Source organism: Simochromis diagramma, unplaced genomic scaffold (assembly GCF_900408965.1).
Source record: "Simochromis diagramma unplaced genomic scaffold, fSimDia1.1 OVJJ01000705.1, whole genome shotgun sequence".
In the NCBI taxonomy this organism is placed as follows: Eukaryota; Metazoa; Chordata; class Actinopteri; order Cichliformes; family Cichlidae; genus Simochromis; species Simochromis diagramma.
The window spans coordinates 1,328,409-1,352,149 of NW_024387448.1; the positions used below are offsets into that span (position 1 = coordinate 1,328,409).

At 37.9% G+C, this 23,741-nt stretch overlaps 1 protein-coding gene, 1 long non-coding RNA gene and 1 other non-coding gene across 3 annotated transcripts in view; 2 read left to right on the top strand and 1 right to left on the bottom strand.

The window, feature by feature from the left end:
- The window catches only part of calcrl2 (calcitonin receptor-like 2), a 44,780-nt gene extending 34,573 nt beyond the window's left edge, over positions 1-10,207 (top strand). The window contains exons 6-14 of the mRNA XM_040013633.1: positions 489-601; positions 1,362-1,453; positions 1,670-1,799; positions 1,994-2,147; positions 2,824-2,884; positions 3,674-3,740; positions 5,621-5,839; positions 6,073-6,114; positions 6,289-10,207. Coding sequence (XP_039869567.1) covers positions 489-601; positions 1,362-1,453; positions 1,670-1,799; positions 1,994-2,147; positions 2,824-2,884; positions 3,674-3,740; positions 5,621-5,839; positions 6,073-6,114; positions 6,289-6,567 — 1,157 coding nt within the window. The 3' untranslated portion in view covers positions 6,568-10,207. The remainder of the gene's footprint in view (positions 1-488; positions 602-1,361; positions 1,454-1,669; positions 1,800-1,993; positions 2,148-2,823; positions 2,885-3,673; positions 3,741-5,620; positions 5,840-6,072; positions 6,115-6,288) is intronic.
- Positions 10,208-10,435: 228 nt separating this feature from the next.
- Positions 10,436-19,779, top strand: LOC120722623. The gene is made up of 3 exons (XR_005693551.1): positions 10,436-11,392; positions 12,019-12,074; positions 18,161-19,779. It is a non-coding gene; the product is annotated as an uncharacterized LOC120722623 (long non-coding RNA).
- trnaq-uug lies at positions 11,252-11,323 on the bottom strand. The gene has a single exon. It is a non-coding gene; the product is annotated as a tRNA-Gln (tRNA).
- Positions 19,780-23,741: the final 3,962 nt, after the last annotated feature.

Consider the following 23,741-nt stretch of genomic DNA (forward strand, 5'->3'; position numbering starts at 1 on the left):
GGAACTAGATCACTAGTGATGAATGGTGTTTTGACTTTTAGTTGAAATAGCAGGATGAATACTGAAGTGAACAGGGCTATACTCTCTGCTCAGATTCAGCCAAATGCTGCAAAACTGTTGGGTAAGACGAAAATGACCCAAAGCATATTGCAAAAACAACCCTTTCGCTAGTTAAATGCAGAAAGTTCCACAAAGAGACTTCAAAAATGGGGGACTGTGTTTAAAAGTTGTTGAAATTGTTAAACTGTAATAATTTTGTTAAACCCTTTTAATTAAAGCTAAAAGCCTTCACTTCAAGGACAAGTTGATTGTTTTATTTAAAATCCACTGTGGTGGTTTACAGGGGCAAAACTGCAAAAACTGTCCCTTTGTGCAGCAAAGAACAGACCTAACTGCATGTACTACAAATCGTCCACGTGCTGTATTTCATGTATAATGGGCCTATCATTGCCAACTATGATAACATGTAAAATCTGTTCATTCAACAGAGAGGGTTACCAAAGTCTGTAATCCTGATGGCCAGTGGTTCCATCACCCAGAGAGCAAGAGAATCTGGTCTAACTACACCATGTGTTCTGCACACACTAACCACAAACTCAAGGTAAAATGGAGCTATTTTCATCATTTACTGCATTTGTTTAATTTGGTTTGGTTTTGGCTGAATTGACCAAATTGGAGCATTGACCTTTACTGTAATCTGGACTCAGCGTGGTTCTGTGTGCCACTGTTTCGGGAGCTATTTTTCTGAATAAATGAATGTTTTTTGTGAAATTTTCTGACTGGAGTTAGAATTTGTTCGCACTTTCAACTTTCAACTTGCAATTTTATCTTATCTCATTTGATCTGATTTGGAGATGCCAACTACTTTGGAGATTTAACTATTAGAAAGCCATAAAACTTTGCAAACGCATCTAACCCTCAAAAATCTGTCTAAGTAGAGTTCTGATAGAAATTTTCACCTTGCTCAAATCTGCTTTTAGTCTAATCAACCTCATGTCTAGACTGAACAAGCCAGTTGTTTGAAGAATATTCCTGTCAGAAACAAATCTCTAAAGCCTGTCAGACTTTTTGTATATTGTCTTTAATCAATTTAAAATTCCCATGCCATTTCTCCAGCAGTGATTACTGTTTAGTGCATCTTAATTGATGGCCATTCAGCAAATACTTTCTCTCTCAGAAGAGAGTTTACAGTTGTTTTATTTGCATTGCTGTGTGCTGCTTTCACATACTGTGAAGAGAAGATGCAAAGATTGTATTACTTTTCCTGTGCTGGCTAACATCTTAATTTTAAAAGAAAATCACTCTTAATCAGCGATAAATCTATTTACATTCATCATAGCTGAGCAATTTGTTCCCTGCAGCTTGCCATCAGTGTCTACTACATGGCCATGGTGGGTCATAGTCTTTCCATTGTGTCCTTAGTCATCAGTCTGACCATCTTCTCCTACTTCAAGTGAGTCATGGGAGGTTTCTTCTGTCTGGGTTAATTGACTGCTTCTTGTTTTTTCCCTCTTCATAATCATATGATTAAATTATCATAGAAAATAATGGCGATTGCTTGAATGGGAATATTAATCTCCTGAGAAAAGTATTAGTTCACTCCCAAGCACCCGTAACTAATACGGTAGTCCACTAATGCTGTTCCTTTGCTCTCTCTGCTCTCTTTCAGGAGCCTTAGCTGCCAGAGAATCTCCCTTCATAAGAACATGTTTCTTTCCTTCATCTTAAACTCAATTGTTACTATGATATGGCTCACATTCAGCATAGTCAATAACCAGGGCACAGACACCAGCAACTCTGTGAGCTACCAACTAGTCTTCATCTCATTACACTCATGAGTTTTCTCTGTTTTCAAAAAGGCCTTATAATCCATAGTCTAGTGCCTTTCTCAGTTTTCACCTGTGGTCCTCTGTTTGTGTTTAATTACATATTTATAAAAAATCTGCTTATAACATATTCAGTATATAAGGACTTACGATATCCCCTCTATCAGGTGAACTGTAAGATCCTGGCTGTACTGACTCAGTATACCTCTACTTCCACCTACTTCTGGATGCTGTGTGAAGGCATCTACCTCCACACACTCATCATAGTGGCCGTCTTTGTTGGGGAACAGCAGCTCTTCTGGTACTACATCCTGGGGTGGGGTGAGTCAGGAGGATCAAACACATTTGTGCCTTTTCCAATTCTTCTTGGAGTTGCTTAGTCTAGTTATGTAGGAATTTGCATCATGTTAGCAGCAAATTTGCAGACCTGGCTCTGGCCACAAAGGGCCAGGTAGGTTGGGATAGCTTTTTTCCCCCTTAATATTATTGTTAAGGGGATTATTATTATTATTTCCTCTTAATTATTTACTCTGGTTATCTTTGTCCACTATTAAAATTTGCTTGATGATCTGAAACATGATATGCATGACAATATGCATGGCGCGATATGGCAGCCTCGCTTCTGTCAGTCTGCCCCAGGGCAGCTGTGGCTACAACTGTAGCTTGCCTCCACCAGTGTGTGAATGTGAGAGTGAATGAATAGTGGCATTGTAAAGCGCTTTGGGTGCCTTGAAAAGCGCTATATAAATCCAATCCATTATTATTATTATTAAATATATATATATAAAAAAACAACAAAACAAAACTAAGAAATCAGGAAGAGGGTAAATACTTTTTCACGGCACTGTATCCAAACACGTGAACATGTATTATACATACATATACATCCTCATTCACTAATACACTAAGATGTACTGCTGCGGCTGCAGCAGCCTCTGCAGAGATCCTGGGTGTCAGACTAGTATTCATTTCTGATTTTCTCTCTCTCTGTCCAAAGGTTTTCCCATCGTTCCTGCTGTCACATACGCTGTGGCTCGTGGGCTGTTCCATAACGACCCGTAAGATGTAGCACATTTACTGTTTTGCCATTGTCATCTCTGTAAATCAGAAGCTCAGACTAAGATGAGAAATGTAGTAAGACGTGTAGAGATATCCGTACTGGAAGTAGAGCAAAGCACAAGAGAGTTTTTCATCTTTTCTTTTCTTTTGGATAATTTGATAGCTCCACCCCTTCCACACCTTTATTTTACTTGCTACGTGCTTTTTTAATGTAGAATATTAAGTTCACCTGATACAGTCACATGGTTTATATTGCTGGATTCATCACAGTCAGACCTTCTCCCCCAAAAAATGTTTGGTGTTTACTGATCTTTATATTTTTATATATGTAGCACTCTATTCAATCAGTCCATCATGATATTTATATTCTTTTTTTTCAGATACGTAGAAGAACCCTCTGCCCACATCTGTCACATCTAATTTGGGTTGAATCAGAGCTTCCATTACGAAATTTCTCCCATCTGAACTTTGTTCAGAAGTTTTTAAAATTTGGGGAGTTTTTTTTTTTTAGAATATCTGTCAATTTAACTGCTTTTTCAGTAAAATATTTTTATACAATAAAACATAAGAGACTATATAAGAATATTAAAAAAAACACTGTGATCCTTTGTTCAGCCTCCGGTATGGACTCAAAGAATAAAGTGCTTTTGCAGGTCTTTACTCTAGCCTCATAGTACAGTCTTTTGTTGAGAGGAATTATAAAATATAGAATTATCTCATCAAATTGCAGTGTTCATTGAGTGTGGCACAAACGATGAACAATGATTTCCTCTTTGTGTTTGTTTCAGGTGCTGGATTAGCACACACACTCAGCTGCTCTACATCATACACGCCCCCATTCATGTTGCACTCATTGTGAGTTGATAACAGTGCATTTTAAATATCTTTTACCCAAATTTTAAATATTGAGTCACAGCTCATTACACTGCTGCACACACTGATACATGAAATAGACAATATACCAGATACACATTCATTTATTAACAGAGAGATCAAATACGCTGTGTCAGCCTTTAAGTGCCATGATAAATATTGCCAGCATAATTACAGTAAAATGATAAAATGCTACAATTTTCAAATCATAGCTTTGGCACTAGTTTCAGAACCTGGATGTCATTTTTCAAAACGCTAAAAACAAAATTCTCGTTCAAAACACTGCATTTGCGTTCATATGTTTTTAAGGAAAACTGGTACAGTTTCACTGTTTAGTTGTTTAGAAAATCATTGAATATTAGAGTACATGCAGTACACATATGTCGTTGCTGTAAAAGAACCAGTAGAGAGAATACAACAGATGCAGTGGAGTCAATGAACAAATGTTAAATTTACTAATGAAATCCACTGTAAGACGAGGAGAGCCTCTGCTATGCACCTCCTAGATGAGATGCTCCAGGCATGTTCCACTCAACAGGAGGCCTCTGGGGCAGACCCAGGACATGCTGGAGAGATTACATCTCTCGTTTGGCTTGGGAAAAAACTTAGTCTCCAATTAGTCTGCTGCCCCCACAACTGGGACCCAGATAAGTGAAGAAAAATAGCCGACTAGATAGATAAAATACACTGTAAATAACAGCGTGGTTCCCTTTAAATGAAAGCAATTTGCTAAAAATAATATACATATTGGAACATATTGGAAAGAACCTTTGGCGAGTCCAGGCCCGACACTTGTCTGCTGTCATGTTGCATGTCTGGAGGATGATCACTTGTTGATGCAGATGCCTGTCACATATTTTCTACTTCCATGTGGGGAAAAATCCTCAGTCACACAGAGGAAAGGAGAGTGCATGGGCAAGTCTATGGTGGTGAGCTGTGGATGATCCTGAAACCATGGCTCCACCTGAAAGCATCATGCAAATTAACATTGTCCCACACAGTATCACAGAATTCCCCAGCAGTCCCAAAGACCATATTTAGCTCATAAAGAATGCTACAAGGAGCTCTGCATTGTATGAGCCAACACAAGATCTGCATCCCACCACACCATCTTCTAATATAGCAGCAGACATGTGATGTTGGCCTCACGTTGTCAAGATACTGTGATGGTGTTCCACTGGCCAATGAAATTCTGACCTCGCTCTTTGTCTTGGCTTGTTTGAAGCCTGCCTGAGCCACAAAAATGAACTTAAGAGTGTTTTTACTTGCATCCAGAGCCATAAACTGAACATACTTAATGGTCTGTTGCTTCTCTATGTCTGCATTTCTCTCGAAAAGCACATAGTAGAGCTGTTTTAGGGAAATTGGGTACCTTTACAGCATATGTGCAGTGGTTGGGATACTTACAGATTCCACATTGTTGAAGTTGTCTTCTGGTGCAGAAGAAGCCAATCACGGCCAACTATTGTTCATCAGTTAAGAGTGTGTCTCTGCCTGGTTTAGTGTCAATTCCACTGGAATAATTACAAGAGAAAAAGTATTACTGTAGAGCAGATTTGGCCTGAAAACATGTTACACATTAGCACGTAGTACCCAACATGACATCCAGGTTCTGAAACGAGTGCCAAAATGATTGTATTAAACTGTAAAAGGCACACAATGTAGACAGTAAGTAGTCATGTATTAAACTTCAGTCTCCTTAATTACTGGGACTCCAGTGCCACCATCAGGCCACTTGTTGTATTTTCCGTATAAAAGATTTTTTTTAAAGCCTCATAATAAACATTATGTCTCATTCTTTTCGTCCATATTTGTTTTAACCACATATATTTTTCTCTATCCCCCTCCATCCATCTATCCAGGTGAACTTTTTCTTTCTCCTGAATATCGTCCGGGTTCTGATAACCAAACTGAAAGAGACACACTGTGCTGAGTCCACGACCTACATGAAAGCAGTTAGAGCCACGCTCATCCTCATCCCTCTGCTGGGAATCCAGTATATCCTCATACCTTGGGCGCCGGATGGACGCATTAGCCACGCTGTCTATGAGTTCTTTCTTAACATCTTCACTCACTTCCAGGTACACTCAAAACAATGGCACACTTGAGATACATTAAACTCTGTGATCAAACCAAAAGAGTGCTTTCGATAATTTGCAACATGCAGTGACAAAGAGCACTTTTTGCTCCTAAAACTGCATAAATAAGCACTGTGTATTAATATTAACCCATTCCAAATTTACCATGTATATAGTGCTCTCACTAAGAAATGTTTTTTTACTGCTATTGAATCTGTCTGGCTGTTACTTTTCAGGGACTCCTGGTGGCATCTATTTTCTGTTTCTGCAATGCTGAGGTATGTCTAAGAAATTTTCAAAGTGCTAAACTGACTAAGACTTCAGTCATGACACAAATAATGCAGATTTTTTTTACTCATTCAATATAAATTCTGTCCGAATTTCCAAAATGTTGACTTAGAATTGGCTAAAGAGCATAGATAAGATGATAGTTATTCACTGTTGATGTGCAGGCTCAAACAGCAGTGCGGAGGAAGTGGTTTCAGTGTAAATCTGCCTGGGGCAAAACCGGCTGGGGTGAAACACCTCTCACCAACAACCACTTTAACTACCACACCAACTCTTCCATCACCGAAACCAGCCGCATCACCATGAACGTAGAGCCGCCTGCCAATGCACCTTCGGAAAAAAAGGACTCGATCTCCGTGGTGCCGCAAAACGCCAGCAGGAAGAAGAGCAATGCATGCACCAATGGGGAGATAAGCAACATTCTGGAGACCACTCAAATCTGATTGGATAAAACACAGAGGTGACGGTTTTAGTGCCATATACACACACACACAACACACACACTGAAAAAAACAGGGACTGACGGAGAGTTTTCACAATAAATGTTAGGTTTTGTATGTATGTACATAATGTCTGGAGAGCGATTTAAAAGCATGTAATGTGTAGCTCACACAGGCACATTTCTACGCTTACGTTTTTGGACTTTTAGGAACTGATGAAAAAAACAAGCGTTCATTATCGTCGTTCATCATATCCAGTAATATCCAGTAATCGTATTGTAACGTTTTGTTATGTTGCTGCAGTCAAGTCAAGTTTCAGTTGTTGTTTGTTTTTTGTAGTTTTCATCAGAATAGAGAAAGATGACAATCCTGACGCTGTATCTTAGATTCAGTTAGGAAAATAGATTTTTGGACAATGACACATCTCTACACCACCAAACACGATCTACAGCAAATCAAACAATCAAGATGCGATTAATAAAAGTATTGCATTAGCTGTTTAGGAATTTCAGCCATTTTATTACATTGTCCCCTATTTTCTTTGAGTAGTTGGATAAACCAATTACTTTAAATTTTAATTTTAATTGAACAGTTTTTTAAGATTTGGATGAAAATCCTTTTGGAGTCTAAAAACTATGGATATCATCAATGGTGCATTTCCTTTGAGATGCTCTGCCAGGTCTTAACCACAGCCACATTCAGTTGCTGCTCGTTTGTGGATTTCCCTGCCTCTAGTTTTGTATTTAGTAACTGAAAAGCATGCTTTATTAGACTGAGATGAGGTGACTAGCTTGATTGTAGACTTTAAAATTATACAGCTACCTCCCTGAGAGCGTTCTTGGGTTAGCTAAATTCAAAGGGTCTTGCTAAACAAGGAAAGAATTTGCAATCATCTTCTTTAAGTTGCCTTTTGTGGGCTTCCAGATCTTTTAGTGCTGTTAATGGTCAGCACTACATTTTCTACTAAATGTAGTAGATTGTTGATTTGGCCACTTGAAAAGCTTTTGCTATCTGTCTGATAGGTTTATTTTTTGGGAATGATTTCCTCTTTCACTTTCATGGACACCTTGCGGGACCTCATATTGAGAGTTCCAGCAACTGCAATCAATCCAGATATTTTATCTGAAGCCTTATTTAAACCTCTGATAACTGTGTATTAAAACATTGCTCTTTTCTAAACAGTTAATGCATATTTTCAGGTGAGTGTTTGTGTCATTAGTTGCCCCATAGAGCTGCCGAATGCTTAACTGTATATCAGAGTGACCAAGTGAATGTCGTAGCCCACAGATGTGATTTTTTTTTTTTTTTTACAAACTTTTATTTAAGAAAGATAAAAACACCTCATGTTGTCTTGAAAGCCAGCATCCTCATTTAAGTTGTTTCACATATTAAATTTCACACCACAGTGAATCCTATAATAGAGCTGGAATTTATTACCAGAGGGAGTGCTGTGCCCAGAGAGTTTGGAAAATACACTGTTATAGAACTAATCTGCCCTATACAAAATGCAAAAAAGGCAAAATGCTGTAATATTTAGTTTGAGTTGAATTTTACTGTAACAATGAAAAAAAAAATAAGAATAAGATGTTAATTTTTTTTTCAAAACCAAATGATACAGAAAGGCAGCTAGCTAGACATGTAAATCTAAAAATTATATCCAAAGTTTAAGCTAGCTGGCCCAATAGCTGCAGCTGGATAATCTGAAACTTAAACCCTACTTATTCTTTAGCATTTTGTCGAAAAATACCAATTTTGGTAAATTGAAGTGGCGTTATGGTACTTCATCACCTAAGTAAATGACACAAGCAAACCCACTGAGGTGAAAAGCTGAACCAAGTTAAAATTTAGCAAAATGTGAAGCTAGCAACTGCTATGCTAGCTGTTTCTTACACAATGTAATTCAGTTAGTTCAGTTCAAGAGAATGTAAGGTAAAGACTAAACAATATTGTGTGTGTTGTGGTTTAACTAGACTTGTCGTGACTAGTTATAGTTTGGAGTTTTATCCCTTAACTTCAATCTGTAACTGAGCAGCCAGAATGTTGGGGTTTTTTGGACAGTCAGCAAAAGAGCTAAAATACAGGAGTGGTATTTTATTTTTCAAAACTTTATTTACATATTATCCAAACTATATTTACATATGCAAAAAAATATTTCTTTTGCTCGTCTTTTCTCATTGTCTCTTGCTGAGCTCCGGTTTCAGTTTCTCTACAATGAGATTAGAACTAGAACGGCTCAACTAGGTTGGCTCAAAACTCTGAGGCTGAGGTTTAAGTACAGGAAAGGCTCAGAGAAGTTCCATAAATAGTGTGTGCACTAGACCCTGACCAATTTATCAGCAGACCAATACTATCAGCCAATCTCAGCCAATCTGTTGGTACTGAAGACATTAAATATAGTTGATAATTCAAATTTGTAAAAGAAGACAAGATGGGAGAGCTACCCTTCAACTATGTCATGAATGTTGATGATGAATATTTTGTCCACCAGGGGGCACTCTGCAACTTCCCTGTTGGTAACACACCTGTTTGAAATGAAGCAAACACAACAACCAGCTGGGCAGAGCATATAAAAGTAAATAAATAGCTACACATAACAAAAATATAAGGAAAATCTATTCATGTTTCATGTGTTTAAAGGGGGGGGAAAGGAATGTCGAACTTTAAACCACCAATTGTTGGTATCAGACGATTTGTTTCTTCACAAATTCCCCACTACTTTCTTGTGAACAATGTATGAAAAAAATGCACTTATTTAATGTCTGCCATTAATGTTTCTTTTATAATTATATTACTTTTATTGTAATGGAACAGGTTATACTGATCTGATGTAAAGCTTTAATACCCTGAGGTTTCAGATGAAATGAAGATGAGCTTTTGTCTAACTTCTGTAGACAGGAGAAGAGTTTGTGCGTAACAGATGTGTGTGCCTTTTTTGTTATAGTTTTTCCATAGTGTTGCTGTTTTATTATTTCAAAGAGTGCTTATTATTGTTACACAATGCTTTCCCCCTCCCTTTGCACAGTTATGCATTTACAGTGACTTTACAGAAATACAATATAATAGTAGTGCACTGTATGTATCCTGGCTACAGTCCACTAGAAAACTGAGCAAGTCTTATTGTTAAAGGTGAGCTGTTAGCAAATGTATTTAGCTGTTATTACAGCATGCATACACACACATCATAATAGAAAAACAAAGGCTCCAGTGTGAATATAGTGAGGTAACAGGAAATTAACTAAGCATGAGAAAGTGCTGTGAAAGAGCTATTTCACTTAATCCCACCCACTTGGGAAGTGCCTGCTCAGCAGAGAAACAACTGTCATGGATGCATTTGCAAAGCAATTTGAGAAACATTCCAATAAAGTGCCAAAACAAATTTTCACTTCAAACATATTACTCTAAGGAGCTTGGAAAGAAAAGCGACTCAAGGATGGTCGTTCACAGTGGACATAGATAGCGTCTTTCACTCCCCTTTCAAGACATCTGTCTTCAAGAACCCTAAAGAACTCCAGTCGTGTTTCTTTCACAGCTGCTTAGATCGCCATGACGTGGATGACTGAGAACCTACGCAGACAAACATAATACTGTATTTATATTTTTAACACTGCCATTTATGTGTGGAAATAAATTTGTGTGACTATAATCCTGCTGTGTCTGTTACTATTCTATACTTTGGGTTATTTTGGGAATATTTGTAATTTACATAAGTGTTTCTGCTGTTATTTTACATACTTATGCTCAACTATTTTCCCATTAAACTATTTTAAGGTTTGCTAGTTACTTTATTATTTGGCGTATATTTAATATGGCAATCTGTGTGCTACTTTATTTCTTTTTTGGTTTGTTTATTATTTATTTTATTTAATATATCTTATTTAGTGTAAACCAACACTATATAAAGTAATTAAAATAAGTACTATTAACTTTAACAGCTAATTGAGATTATATGTTGGGAAATAAGCGGTTTGCTAGGATGACCAGCAGAGTCATGCGCATCAAAATGAAACGTTTCCTGATTTATTAATGAATTGTGCAGTAAAATATGTATTAGTAAATTTGTGTATACATTAATATTTCACCTTTAATACACCAATTCATTGTTTGATCATTTCCGAGGACCAAAATAGTCACTGAAATGCTAAAGTTAATTGAATAGTTAATCCAGCAGCTAATAGGGAAAGCAAATTGCAATTTTAAATAGATTTAGGTTTTATTGAGAGTTTAATGTTTAAGTTTTTTCTGTAAATTCGTTTTTCATTATAGGCATTTGTTAATGAATTGATAATTCATTTAGAATTATTCATTTAGATTTCCATTCCATTGACCATTGACCTCTGTCAATGGCCCCAGGGTGGCTGTGGCTACAATGTAGCTTGCCATCACCAGTGTGTGAATGTGTGTGTGAATGGGTGGATGACTGGATGTGTAAAGCGCTTTGGGGTCCTTAGGGACTAGAAAAGCGCTATACAAATATAGGCCATTTACCATTAGATCATCAAATAACAAATCACTTGGTTGATACGATAGGACAATCTTCCCCAAGTATTTAGGTGTATAATACATTATTTTGTAAAATATCTTAAACATGGGCATACATATCTGCTTTAAGGTTATTCGCTGTTTTCTAAGTACATGTCGATTTTCTGAAAGAAAACCGTATTTTATTGTACTGTAGTAGAAAAGGACGAGGTCCCACCGAGATTTGAACTCGGATCGCTGGATTCAAAGTCCAGAGTGCTAACCATTACACCATGGGACCGGATGGTATCGCCAGTGTGGGTCGTCGACTTTTGAAGAAAGTGAAGAGACTCTCTGCTTAAAATTTTAGGTGTATTTGTCTATTTACGTTCAGCTACATTACAACGACACAGCTGAAACGATGACAGTAAACTGTAATTTATGTTTATAGCTTTTTTAAAGACAGCTAACAGGATATGAGTGACGTTAGCTGCAAAGACGTGTTGTAAGTTTTAAGCGAGCTCCTTTAGCTAACTCAAACATGCCAAAGACTGAAAAGGCAGCGTTGATTCTATGCGCTTTTATATGAATAGTAGTTTACGTGTACTCAGTAGTATAACTAGCTAGCATTACAACACAACGACTGAGAACAACTACCGTGAGTTCTCATATGAAACGCCGCTAACCTTAACCGTTGCTTCCAGGTTCATTCTTACCGCACACGTAAATTACTTTGGATGCTTGAAATGAACTGAATGATAAATGAGAAAGCAGGGTGAGAATAAAGTACATATATACATCTGTTATGTTATGTTATTATCATTAGGTGTTGTTGGTTATTGCTGAGTTGTAGTAACACAATACGCCACGTGGAGGCAGCAGAGGATGTGTTTTTAACCACACTCCACACCGTCGTCTACTTCTCTATGTTTTTGTATCGTTTGCATTTTTATTATATAATTTCACTAAAACCGTGTTCTTTATTGGTCTGTACAGGAAGGAATTCCACGCATATTAAATCACCACCCCCGGATGCTTTGTTGAAAATGCAGGTAATCAGGCAGGCTACAAGTTCTGTCCCTACACTGTTTAAGCTATTGTAATGACATTTTCCCCCTAAATGAGATTGATTATATTTTAATCAAACCTAAAAATAAGTTTCCACTTTTCCACGGTCACTGAGCTTATGCACTACAGCCGAATAAGCACGACTGGTTCTGCCCCAGTTGTGCAGACCTAGATAATTACAGAATGCTGTGGATGAGCTTCTCTGTATAAGCTCTGCAAGTCCATCCAATACAGCTCCATCCACACATAGTGTAATAGAGAGGTGCTATGGTGATACATTCACTTGATACCCCACAGCTTATCTATACTAACAGCTTAAAGCAGCCATACTCGTTACAATCTCTAGCATGTGAGTGGATGCCTCCCGCTTGACCTTCGGCCCCATTAAAGACTGGTTTTAATGCACGTATGTTTAAGCAAACAGGCCACTTGGTTACACTCACATTCGACCTAAGAAGGATCAGAGGGAAATCAGTGTGGTGTTGAACTTTGGATGCAGGAATGTGACTGAAATCAATTTAGTGGAGTGTTTGTTGCAGATCATCCTATACTGTGGTCACCCCTATAGAAGTAGGTCAACCGCACAGAAGGAAATAGATAAGATATCATTTCAATCTTTATTTCGAGAACAGCCCTGATAGTTTTAATTTCACCCAATTATCAAATGCAGGGTCATTATCGATGTGCTATGTTTATCTCTACCCAACTTAAATTTACACACACATTTATTGACATTTTGAAAGTTTCATGATCAAAGATCATTTGAAGCATTCAAGGTGAAAAACTGCTGAGTGCAAGCATGAATAAATCCCATATGCACATCACATGTGAGCAGGCACAGGAGTAGATGAGCCTCTTTTCTTTTCCTTTAATCCCAGCCTGTCAGATTTAGGCTAAATCCTGTTTTAGTGATAGCCTCAGTTCTTGTCCAGGCAAGACAAGATGGTATGCATGGCCCTTCAGTATGTTCTACACACTATACACTGTTTCATTTTTCTGGAATGCGCTTTTACAATGTTTATAGTTTTAGTATTTTTAAGTCATTTTTTTGCTATAGTATGCATCAGTAAAGTTTATTTTAATCATGTGTGAACTGGGGTAGAATCAGTGTTACCAAGTTAGCACATAAACTATTGATGAGTGGGTCAGTGGACTTATTTTTCACCCAGTTTTCACATCTATTGACTTAATACTGTTTCATGAGTCAACAGCTTTAAAAAAACAGCTCTATCAACACAAATCAGTTACAAATCAACCATATAATCTTCTGAAGCTTTAAAAAAAAACTCTTTCATGTATAACACATGCAGTGCATTAAAATGTTCAACCTTTATTTAAGAAATTGGAGGCTGAGCTTAAGGCATTATCATTATAAGAACATGTCTGACAGACAAAGCCAGCAAGTTCATGCTTCAAAGAGAAAAGAAAAGAGCTGCCGATCATTTTTAAGTCCTTCTTAGCTGTAAAATGATGGCTCCTTCCTAACTGCTGCTGCCCTTCACTATTACAGTGAGGAAAAGAATGAGTGAAGGTAACAGGTTTCAAAAGCATTAAGTGAATCATTTCTTAAGATGAGCATGACATTATTATTATTTTTAGCTACTAAATTGTAGCTGAATTATACCTGTGTTACAATAAATGTCAAAGCTTTAATTCAGTGTCTAAGCTAAGTGAGCAATGACACTGCTTAGTTTGTGACCAATCAAAACTGACAGCATAAAGTATTTGCTCCGATCGCATAAGTCTCTCTTTGCAAACACACTATGGACAGAAAAAGGAGTTCAGGTATTGCAATACTGCAATACATATTTCAAATCTGCAAACAGCGTCTTTAGCTTTCATGTAGCTCTTCGGGCCATAACTGCAGATAGCAGCGTCTAGCTGGGGTTTGTCTGGTCTGATTTTAAAGGGGTGTGATTTGCAAAAGGTGGATTACTCTTGAGAATATTTGTTATTGATTTAAAGGGAAGGCTTGGTCTTATTAAGGCTTATCTTTTGTGGCAACATCACAATGGGATAGTATTTCAGTTTTTCACAGGAAAAAGTGTCAATGAAAGGTCTGGCGAAAGACAATGAAGTAAGATCCCGCATTTGCAGTAAATCAGGAGAGGAAAAAGACAGTAAAGCACAGTGTTTCTTCTGAACTTCAAATTTACAGGCAGGCACCTCAGCTAACCCCCATTACTCTACGCAGGTGTGCTTTGCAGCGTCTCTTGAGATTTGTGATCTAGCTCTTTGATGGCTGTGCAGCCTCTCTTGGTATGAATACACTCGCTCCGTCTTTGGCATTTTAACTGAAGCGTGTCCAAATTTCGCCCTTGCAAGCCATCCCATATTTAATCTGATATTCTGTGATGTTAGCCAAGCTCGTAAAATGTAAGGTGTGCGGCTCGAGCAATGTGGGTACTGCAGGTGCTGCAGGAAAGAGCAAATGCAGGCAGCGTCCAATGGGTCACACATGAACGACACTTTTTTGGTTCTAAAAAAAACTATACCTCAAACATGCACTGTGAATCTTTTTGTGTAGAGACAGGCATATTTGCAATCCAGATCTCCAAACCCCACAAAAAGCTAAAAGATGTGTTTTTTTGTTTTAGCTAATTATAACGTACAGTAAAAATCACAGTGATTTAGTGGTCATTAAAATGTGTTCAGAATTGGCAAATTAACGACCATTCATCTCATGAATCACGACACACTGCTCTCCCTCACATAAACTGCCATTATATATCAAAAGTATTGGTGATACTGGCCCTGTATCTGGCATCAGATTGGTGCCAAAATGTGCAGTATCGCACAGCAATATCTTCAACCACGCTAAGGGTACAGCGTCTTGGGATGGGATTACATTGTATCCCTAACAGGATGAATCTAAACAACTTTTAATCACAATTACAAAATTACGCCTTTCCCCCCTAATCTCCAGAAAATCTGTTCATCTTGGTTAGTTTTCAAAAGGAAAAGAGTGTAGAGCACTTGTGAACACCGCTATGAGGCAACAAGCCAAAAACATATTTCCTAGCCCTTCAGTGTACTCTGGTAGATATTATTGGTGTCTCAGCCTGCTGTGTCACCTCTTGGCTGTACATAGCGTCCTGGCCATGATTGTGACCTTAAATGCTCTGACTGGATGCTGCAACCTGATTTCCATCCAGCAGCAAAGCAGGCAGGCAGGCAGGGGTCAGTGTTTATGTAACTCACACAGCTTCAGATAAGCACCTTTGGACCCACGCCCCCCTTCTCAGCTTGCTCTTATAATCTCTCCTGATCTCACTCTAACACGTCTCTCGCTCCCTGCGGTTGAGATGTGGTCTCTTGACAAATTGATTTTCTTTTTTTTCACACAGACTCACAGTTACAGATCACTTTAGTTTTTCTTCCTGCTTTCGCGGTGATGGAAATTGTATATGAACCAATTACAACCTCTTCCTTTGTGTTCACTTCTGCATGGGCAGCGACTGCCACCCCTTCTCCGTAATGTCACTCTGTCCGCAGTGGTAGACGTGCAGGCCTCCTTCAGTGCAGTATTGTCACATGTGATCTAGTCACTTCCTGTCTGTGCTTCCATGCCTGCCTGGCCCTGGTAAGAGTCACCCTGCCTGATTGCCACAGAGGAGACAGCAGAAACAGAAAGAAAAAGTAAATACATTTAAAAAACCAATACCATTCTGGTTTATACTGCAGCGATACATAATAAAAAACTGAACATGTCATCCACAGATCAAACCTTCCTTGCTACCATGAGTAGAAATTTTGTGGGTTTTTTATTGTGACTAAACTTCAGTCACAGTAAGCACTTTAGTGAAATCCACACTCTAAATGGCCACTTAAAGCAAAATGAAAATGAAATTGTACTAAACCTTGCTTAAATATGCAACCATAAAGCATGTGCAAGATTGGCAAATTTATAATCAGTAGAAAACTGTGAGCGGTATCTCAAAATAAGGCTCTGAGAATGTTCTCATTTCAGGATAATGAGATGAAATTGAAACCAGAAGCAGCGCAAATTGTAGCCTTTCCGCTAATACTCGCCTTCTTTCTGTTTTATTTACTCCGACTTCACAGTGGTTTATTTGTGTATCATCTTTACTTTCAGTTACTGGATCACTCTGAGGCTTTATCTAATATTCTAATATTAACAATATTGTAAACACAGCAGCCAGGACATCCCTTTAACCTTGTTTTCACGACTTTGTGTAGATTGCCTAGTTCTGTCTTTTGTCTGTTGCAGCTGTTTCACGTATTGACTTTTTGTGTTGTCATTATTTTACATAACAAACACGTACAAGTATAAAGTGAACATAAATAATCTTACATTAATCCTAATTTAAGATTCTCTTAAATTCTACAGTGAATACTTTATATTTAGTGTCATACTTTTAGGTGTTGATGTTAATCTATTACATTATTGCTCCATATATATTCTTCTATTTTTTATTATTTTTCAGTGTGATTTTTCTGAGCAGTACAAGAATTATTCTTTGGGATAAATAAAGTTTGATCTTTTTATCAAAATTTGTTTGTTTTTTTAATCTAGAAAAATAACTCACAAAAACTCAGGCTATATATAAAGTTTGATGTCAGTAGCTATGACTGTACATCAGATCCTTATCAGTGCTAATGCTAATATGTGTGCCATGAATGTTATGTTAGCACATGGCATAATCTTCTAAGTTGCCTCTAAGTTGATCCCTTCCTGCATAGGTTGAACATTTTTTTAAAACTTCACAAACCCTTTATCTCAGTGAGACTTTGATGGCTTCAATTGCGTTTCTTTTGTAACCATCGGTGAGAACAATACATGTCGAGTTCTGTGATGGTCACGTGATGTGAAATTTAGAGTGTGATCAGGGGGCTAAAATTGCCTCGCAGTCTGCTGTTGTTCCTGGGGGACCTGAGCTAAAGGACACAATAGTTGCACTACAAAGGCACAAATGTAGATGATGGCAAATTATTAGTTACACGACAGCTTTCACAACTTTTCCACCTTGCTCAAAGCCGTAATGTATAGAATTATAATAATTTCACAAATTCAAGCAAAAGAAAAAATACTAAATACTTTTGCTACACTGGAGACAGTCACCATGAAGAGGGGCATTATTAATCTGAGCTCCCCTGCATTCAGAGTGATCACAGAGAACTGTGGATTTATAATGATCATGTATCACATTAATTGAACGTGCTATATGTTTATTCTGAGGCTTCATAAATCTGCTCATAGAGAGGTCACCTGATTTGGTTTCCCTCCATTGATACATATATATATCAGAGAGAGAGCGAGAGAGTGAGCATTCATTATGATGTGGCATACCTATAAACAGACTATAAACAGACATGTGTTCTGATTGTAACCACATGCACTTTTGACAAGTCATTAAAAAAGCATATACTCGTGCATTTTAAACGTGTTAAAGAAAAAAAAGCATAACCACATTAGGTGAGGCTTTTGTGCCAGGCTTAATTTTGGTTTTAATCTTAGTCAGCCTGACTAAATTAAATCCGAGGCACATATCAGCCTCAGAAACAGGCATGTGACCTATTTTTGGCCCTTCGCTATATTTTAAGAAGACACACAGTTCTCAGTAGTGACAGCTGCCGAACACGTCTTCCTCATCCATCCACAGAAAACATATGACTGGATATGCCCAGAGTTGCAATTCAGACTGCTCTGATTTTGATTCTTAAACTGGAACATTTATGTGTCTCATCTTTTCTTAAGTGTCCTCTTTACCCAACATTAAACAAGGTGCTAAAAAGTTATGAGGAAAGCCTTGCATGGGGAGATTAATAGCTAACAAACCAGGAACATGCTTGACTCCAACGTTCTTTTTAAAAAATGTTTTTTTCATTGAGGCCTTTGTCATTTCTCTTACTCATTAAAGGCTGGAATTCTGCAAAACACATTTTAACATTGTTATTCATAGGATGAAAAAAACCTCTTTGAAATGTCAAAGATTAGTCAAGGCTAACTTTTCAATGAATAATAATAATGAAAAAGTGCAGAAATACTTTGCTTTCCTTTAATTATAATCTTTTTGTTGCTTCTGTGTGTTCTGTCACCATTTTACAGATGCAAGACTTTTATCCAACGGCATCATTATGCATCCTCACACCCCAGGAGCCACTTTCCAATGGGAGGCTCGCTCCCAAAAAGAGAACTATTCAAACACGGTGCAAGACAAACACCGCTCGTTCATTCCTGTGGAGCAGAAAGAGCTCTAAATCTGTCTGAAGCTGTGTTTTTGCCTCCAGACTCCCTCCAGGTGGGACGCCTCTGATAAAACCCACAGACTGCATACTGTACTGAGAAGAACTCCCACAGACAGGCTCACACTGTAAGCAAGGATTCAGTGTGTGCGTGCGTGTGTGTGTAAAATAGTGAGGCTGCCTTACAAATCAAATGGAGTCATAAGGGAAGGCGTCTAAGGCAAGAAGACACATCAGTATTATTCTGACAATCGTTTTGCAAATCAGCATTTGAATATTAGTTACTATCACGCAAAAAAGGCCATTTGGATCAAAACAAGCAAAAATATATTTTTGCCAAACGAGCTAATTTTCCAGTGAATCTTATCCTTTGCTTGTTTTTGAACCTGGTATGCTACACTGCTTCACAAGATCTGTAATACTGCCCCCTGCAATATAACACACACAGTATATACCATAAGTGGCCAGGATAGTGTTAAACTTGCTGCTCCACTGCGGTAGTTCAAGGCATGAGAATTGCTAAGAATTAGTCATTTTGATTCCATTGTTGATATCACTTATTCTTAAAAGTAATGCACTAATCACATTTTTCTGTATAATGACCTGAAACACATTGCCTCATAATTACCATTTAACAATATAAAGCTATAGGCTGCAGTCCCACACTGACACAAATCCCTTTCCTAATGAGGAGACACATATGATCCTGTCTACAAAAACTGGTGCTTTTACATGTTTAAAGTTATCTTCAGACAAACACATTTTTCACTGAAAACTGAAAACGTTTTGAGTTAACAGGAAAGGAACTATCTTTTTTAATGTTCCAGTACCCAGCATGCAGTTTCCCCAGTAACCAAAGTCAGACACAGTCATTTTTTATAATTAAGGTGTGGAGATTAAACTGAACTTGGCAACAGCACACTGTGTACAGAATGCCAGGTCTATGAAGAATTATTCCCCTTTTTTTCAGCGATTTACAGGTGTTGTGAGGATGGCAGGAGGTGCCCCCTGGCATAGTGCTTAATTTTATTAATGAAGGGGTCCCCTTCATCAAAGAAGCAAAAAGGCAAAGGAAAGGCACAATGTGACCTGATTCACGCTGGCAATGAGCCTATCCAATCATCATTATGCTAAATACAGAATGACCAGACACGTGTTTTTAAACTTGCTGTTTGGATTAGGTAAGTAACATATTCCTTGTTGATAATTGAGCTTGTGATGTGCTAGGAGCAGTTTTGTTTAACCTTTGGATGTAGACAAACTAGCCAATTCTGCATACCAAGAACAAATTAATATTTTTTAAGCTGGCTGGCTGCTATCTTAATATAGCTTCAAATGCATTATAGAGAAATTGGAGTGATGAGCACATTCAATAAACCAGAGTCTCCCAAAATATCCAACTAATCTGTGTTTGAAGAAACTTCTTCCCCAAAGATTGATTGTTCACTGGAACAGTAGTTTAGTGGATCTTGAGATGTGAATATTTAGTCACACTCTTTCCTAAAGTTTAGAAGAATTTATATTTATTTAGTTCCACTTGTGGTAATTTAAATCACGCTTTCACAAAGAAAGCTGCTGGTGTCCTCCTGGGATCTTGCTTGTCTGATTGGCTTAGATGGTCCTGGGCTGTAATTCATTCCAGGTTTTTTGCAGGTGGTTTGCAAACAGAAGTATAGTGTTAATGGTCTTATTTTAGAACTTTAAAGACTTCTGCGGCCACACGCTGGACTTTATGCTCTTGATTTGTAAGCCATGAATAATGTTAGAATGTCAGACAAGATGAAAGATGTTTCTTTTTTCAGCTCATAAATGACAAGAAGTCAGTGTTTCTTGCTGAAAGGGAAAAATTGGATTGCACGTTGGCTATTATGAGACCATTACTTTCCACTCTAGTCCAACTAAGTTTCTTTTGAGGTTTCCGATGCAATGTAACGTGTAATGAAAATTAAATTAGTGACAAAATACTAACGTCTTTAATCCCATTTTACTCTTTTTAATCATTCTGGCTGCCAGCTTAAATACACATGGATATATAAAACTAACTTGTATTGCAAGAGACCTTGAAGATGAAGTGCCATCAAAAAGCTAGTTATTCAGGCTTTTCAGAAGTCTGGAGAGGAATTTCCTTTCATTTTGAAATTAAAGACATTTTTCTAAACACAAGTGAATACTGTTGAGACACTGATTTCATGAGGACGGCTTTACATGCTGTCATTCACCCATTGTTTAAAAAAAAACAAAGCTTGACGCTTCTCTTCTTAGCAGCTACAGACCAATTTCAAAATTACCATTCATTGCTAAGATTTTAGAAAAGGTTGTTGCTAAGCAGCTTATTGCTGTTATAGATATATATACAGCATTCTGGATAAATTCCAGTCTGGTTTTCGTAGAGCACACTCTACTGAAACTGCACTTATTAGACTCTCTGGTGACATCCTGATGAATTATGATGCAGGACAATGCTCTGTCCTGCTGATGTTGGACCTGACCTCTGCCTCTGATACTGTTGACCATCACATTTTGCTAGATAGGCTGAGAAATTGGTTGGGTATATCAGGGTCTGCTTTGGACTGGTTGGCATCTTATCTGTGTGAACGATCTTTTTCAGTGGCTAATTCTAAATACAGGTCCTCTTCTACTTCTCTTGAATATGGTGTGCCACAGGGCTCTGTTTTGGGGCCTTTATGGTTTTTGCTGTATATACTCCCTCTTCAGCACTTATTGAGCACTTTTAAAGATATTTCTTATCACTGCTAGGCAGATGATATTCAGTTGTATATCTCCTTTAAGCCCCAAGATGTTTCCAAACTACTGATTTCATTAGGGGATGGATGGCTGATAACTTTCTTCAGCTAAATGAGGACAAAAATGAATTCCTTGTTTGTGCTCCCAAAAAATTGGTACCGTACATCCGTACATTCCCAGCAGATCCCTGAGGTCATGTGATCAGGGCTTGCTGGTCGTCCAACATACGAGGCTGAAAACGAAAGGCGATAGAGCGTTTGTAACTGTGGCCCCCAGACTCTGGAACTCCCTTTAAGCCTGAGATCTGTGGACTCAGTAGTTTCATTTAAAAAACAGCCAAAAACTCATCTTTTTAAACTTGCTTTTGGTTGATTTCTGTTTTTATGTTTTAGCTTTTCTGTGAAGCACTTTGTGATTTCTGTCTTGAAAGGTGCTATACAAATAAAATTATACGTGTATAGTATAGTATAAAAAAAACATTAAAAAAAATAACCAAGCTGAAAATTATGCTGCACTACACCACACAAAAATACATACACTATCAAAATGAAATAAAGGATAAGCCTTCTATGTGCAGAGGTATACTTAAGTCACAAAATATTGCTTTCACTCTGGCCGCAGACTGTCATCAACTTCACACCTACTGCTCTTGTAATGTGATGTGCATCCCGCAACCATCCTCTGCACCGTCTGCATCTTTGTATAATTTGTCGTCTTCCCCTCGCCACACCACCACATGTCATCGCCCCTTCGTGTCCTGTGTAAAATGTTTATCTGAGTAGCTCCCACATTATTCATTCGGAACTAATTTAAGCTTAGAGTTTTTCCCAGTTGCTTTGGCTCAAATCTCAAAATGATTGCAGAACGTGACGAAAGACTCCAAGAGCAATTATTGGTAGTATTTGTATTTTGTGGTCAAAGTATTCTACAGGTGTAAGTCATGAAATTTGCAATCATGGTGGATCCTGGTCAGATAAGAACATCCTGCCCATGGGGAAGGAAGAGGAATAAGGATGGGGAAGTGAGACAACAGCATTTAAGATAACAAATTGTTTATTTGTCCTGTTTTTAGGTAATACTTTACAGAAGGACAGCATTAAGTGTGACGTTTATGAGAATTTGTAGCCAAAGGTAGAAGAATGACAGGATGTTCAGTGATTCCCTGCACTGTTTTGTGACTGTTATAAATTATTGCAGTTGCAGTAGCATGCAGTAGTCGATGCTGACATGGTTTAGATGTTGTATTCTGTTTACAAAGTCACTAATGGCATAATGTGTGTTCCAGTGTATATGTAAATGTGTGTGTGTTTGTAGAGTGTTATAGAATGATTGCTTAGATTAAAGGTAGAGACATTATTAGTCTTTTTAAGCTTTGCTTCTCTGTCCAGGACAAAATTAATTACACAAAATCCAAAAGCAAAGTTTTAAAAGAATACATGTTTTTCTTTGTCTTCTTTTTTTTTAAGGCATAAGAAATAAAAACAAATATTGCTGTGGAACAAGATTTATTACTTTTGTTTTGGATGACATTATAGTGTAAATTTTTTCCCTGTGTAATACCAAGTAAATCATTACTATGACTGTGCCACTATAATTCAATTCAATTCAATTTTATTTATATAGCACCAAATCACAACAAAAGTCACCTCAAGGCGCTTCATAGATACAGAGAAAAACCCAACAATCATATGACCCCCTATGAGCAAGCACTTTGGCGACAGTGGGAAGGAAAAACTCCCTTTTAACAGGAAGAAACCTCCGGCAGAACCAGGCTCAGGGAGGGGCGGGGCCATCTGCTGCGACCGTTTAGGGCGAGAGAAGGAAGACAGGACAAAAGACATGCTGTGGAAGAGAGACAGAGATTAATAACAAATATGATTCAATGCAGAGAGGTCTATTAATACATAGTGAGTGAGAAAGGTGACTGGAAAGGAAAAACTCAATGCATCATGGGAATCCCCCGGCAGCCTACGTCTATTGCAGCATAACTAAGGGAGGATTCAGGGTCACCTGGTCCAGCCCTAACTATATGCTTTAGCAAAAAGGAAAGTTTTAAGCCTAATCTTAAAAGTAGTGTCTGTCTCCCAAATCCAAACTGGAAGCTGGTTCCACAGAAGAGGGGCCTGAAAACTGAAGGCTCTCCCTCCCATTCTACTTTTAAATACTCTAGGAACAACAAGTAGGCCTGCAGAGCGAGAGCGAAGTGCTCTAATAGGGTGATATGGTACTACAAGGTCATTAAGATAAGATGGGGTCTGATTATTTAAGACCTTGTATGTGAGGAGCAGGATTTTGAATTCAATTCTGGATTTAACAGGAAGCCAATGAAGGGAAGCCAAAACAGGAGAAATATGCTCTCTCTTTCTAGTCCCTGTCAGGACTCTTGCTGCAGCATTTTGGATTAGCTGAAGGCTTTTCAGTGAGTTTTTTGGACATCCTGATAATAATGAATTACAGTAGTCCAGCCTGGAAGTAATAAATGCATGAACTAGTTTTTCAGTGTCACTCTGAGACAGGATATTTCTAATTTTAGAGATGTTGTGCAAATGGAAGAACGCAGTCTTACATATTTGTTTAATATGTGCGTTGAAGGACATGTCCTGGTCAAAAATGACTCCAAGGTTCCTCACAGCGTTACTGGAGGCCAAGGTAATGCCATCCAGGGTAAGAATCTGGTTAGATACCATATTTCTAAGCTT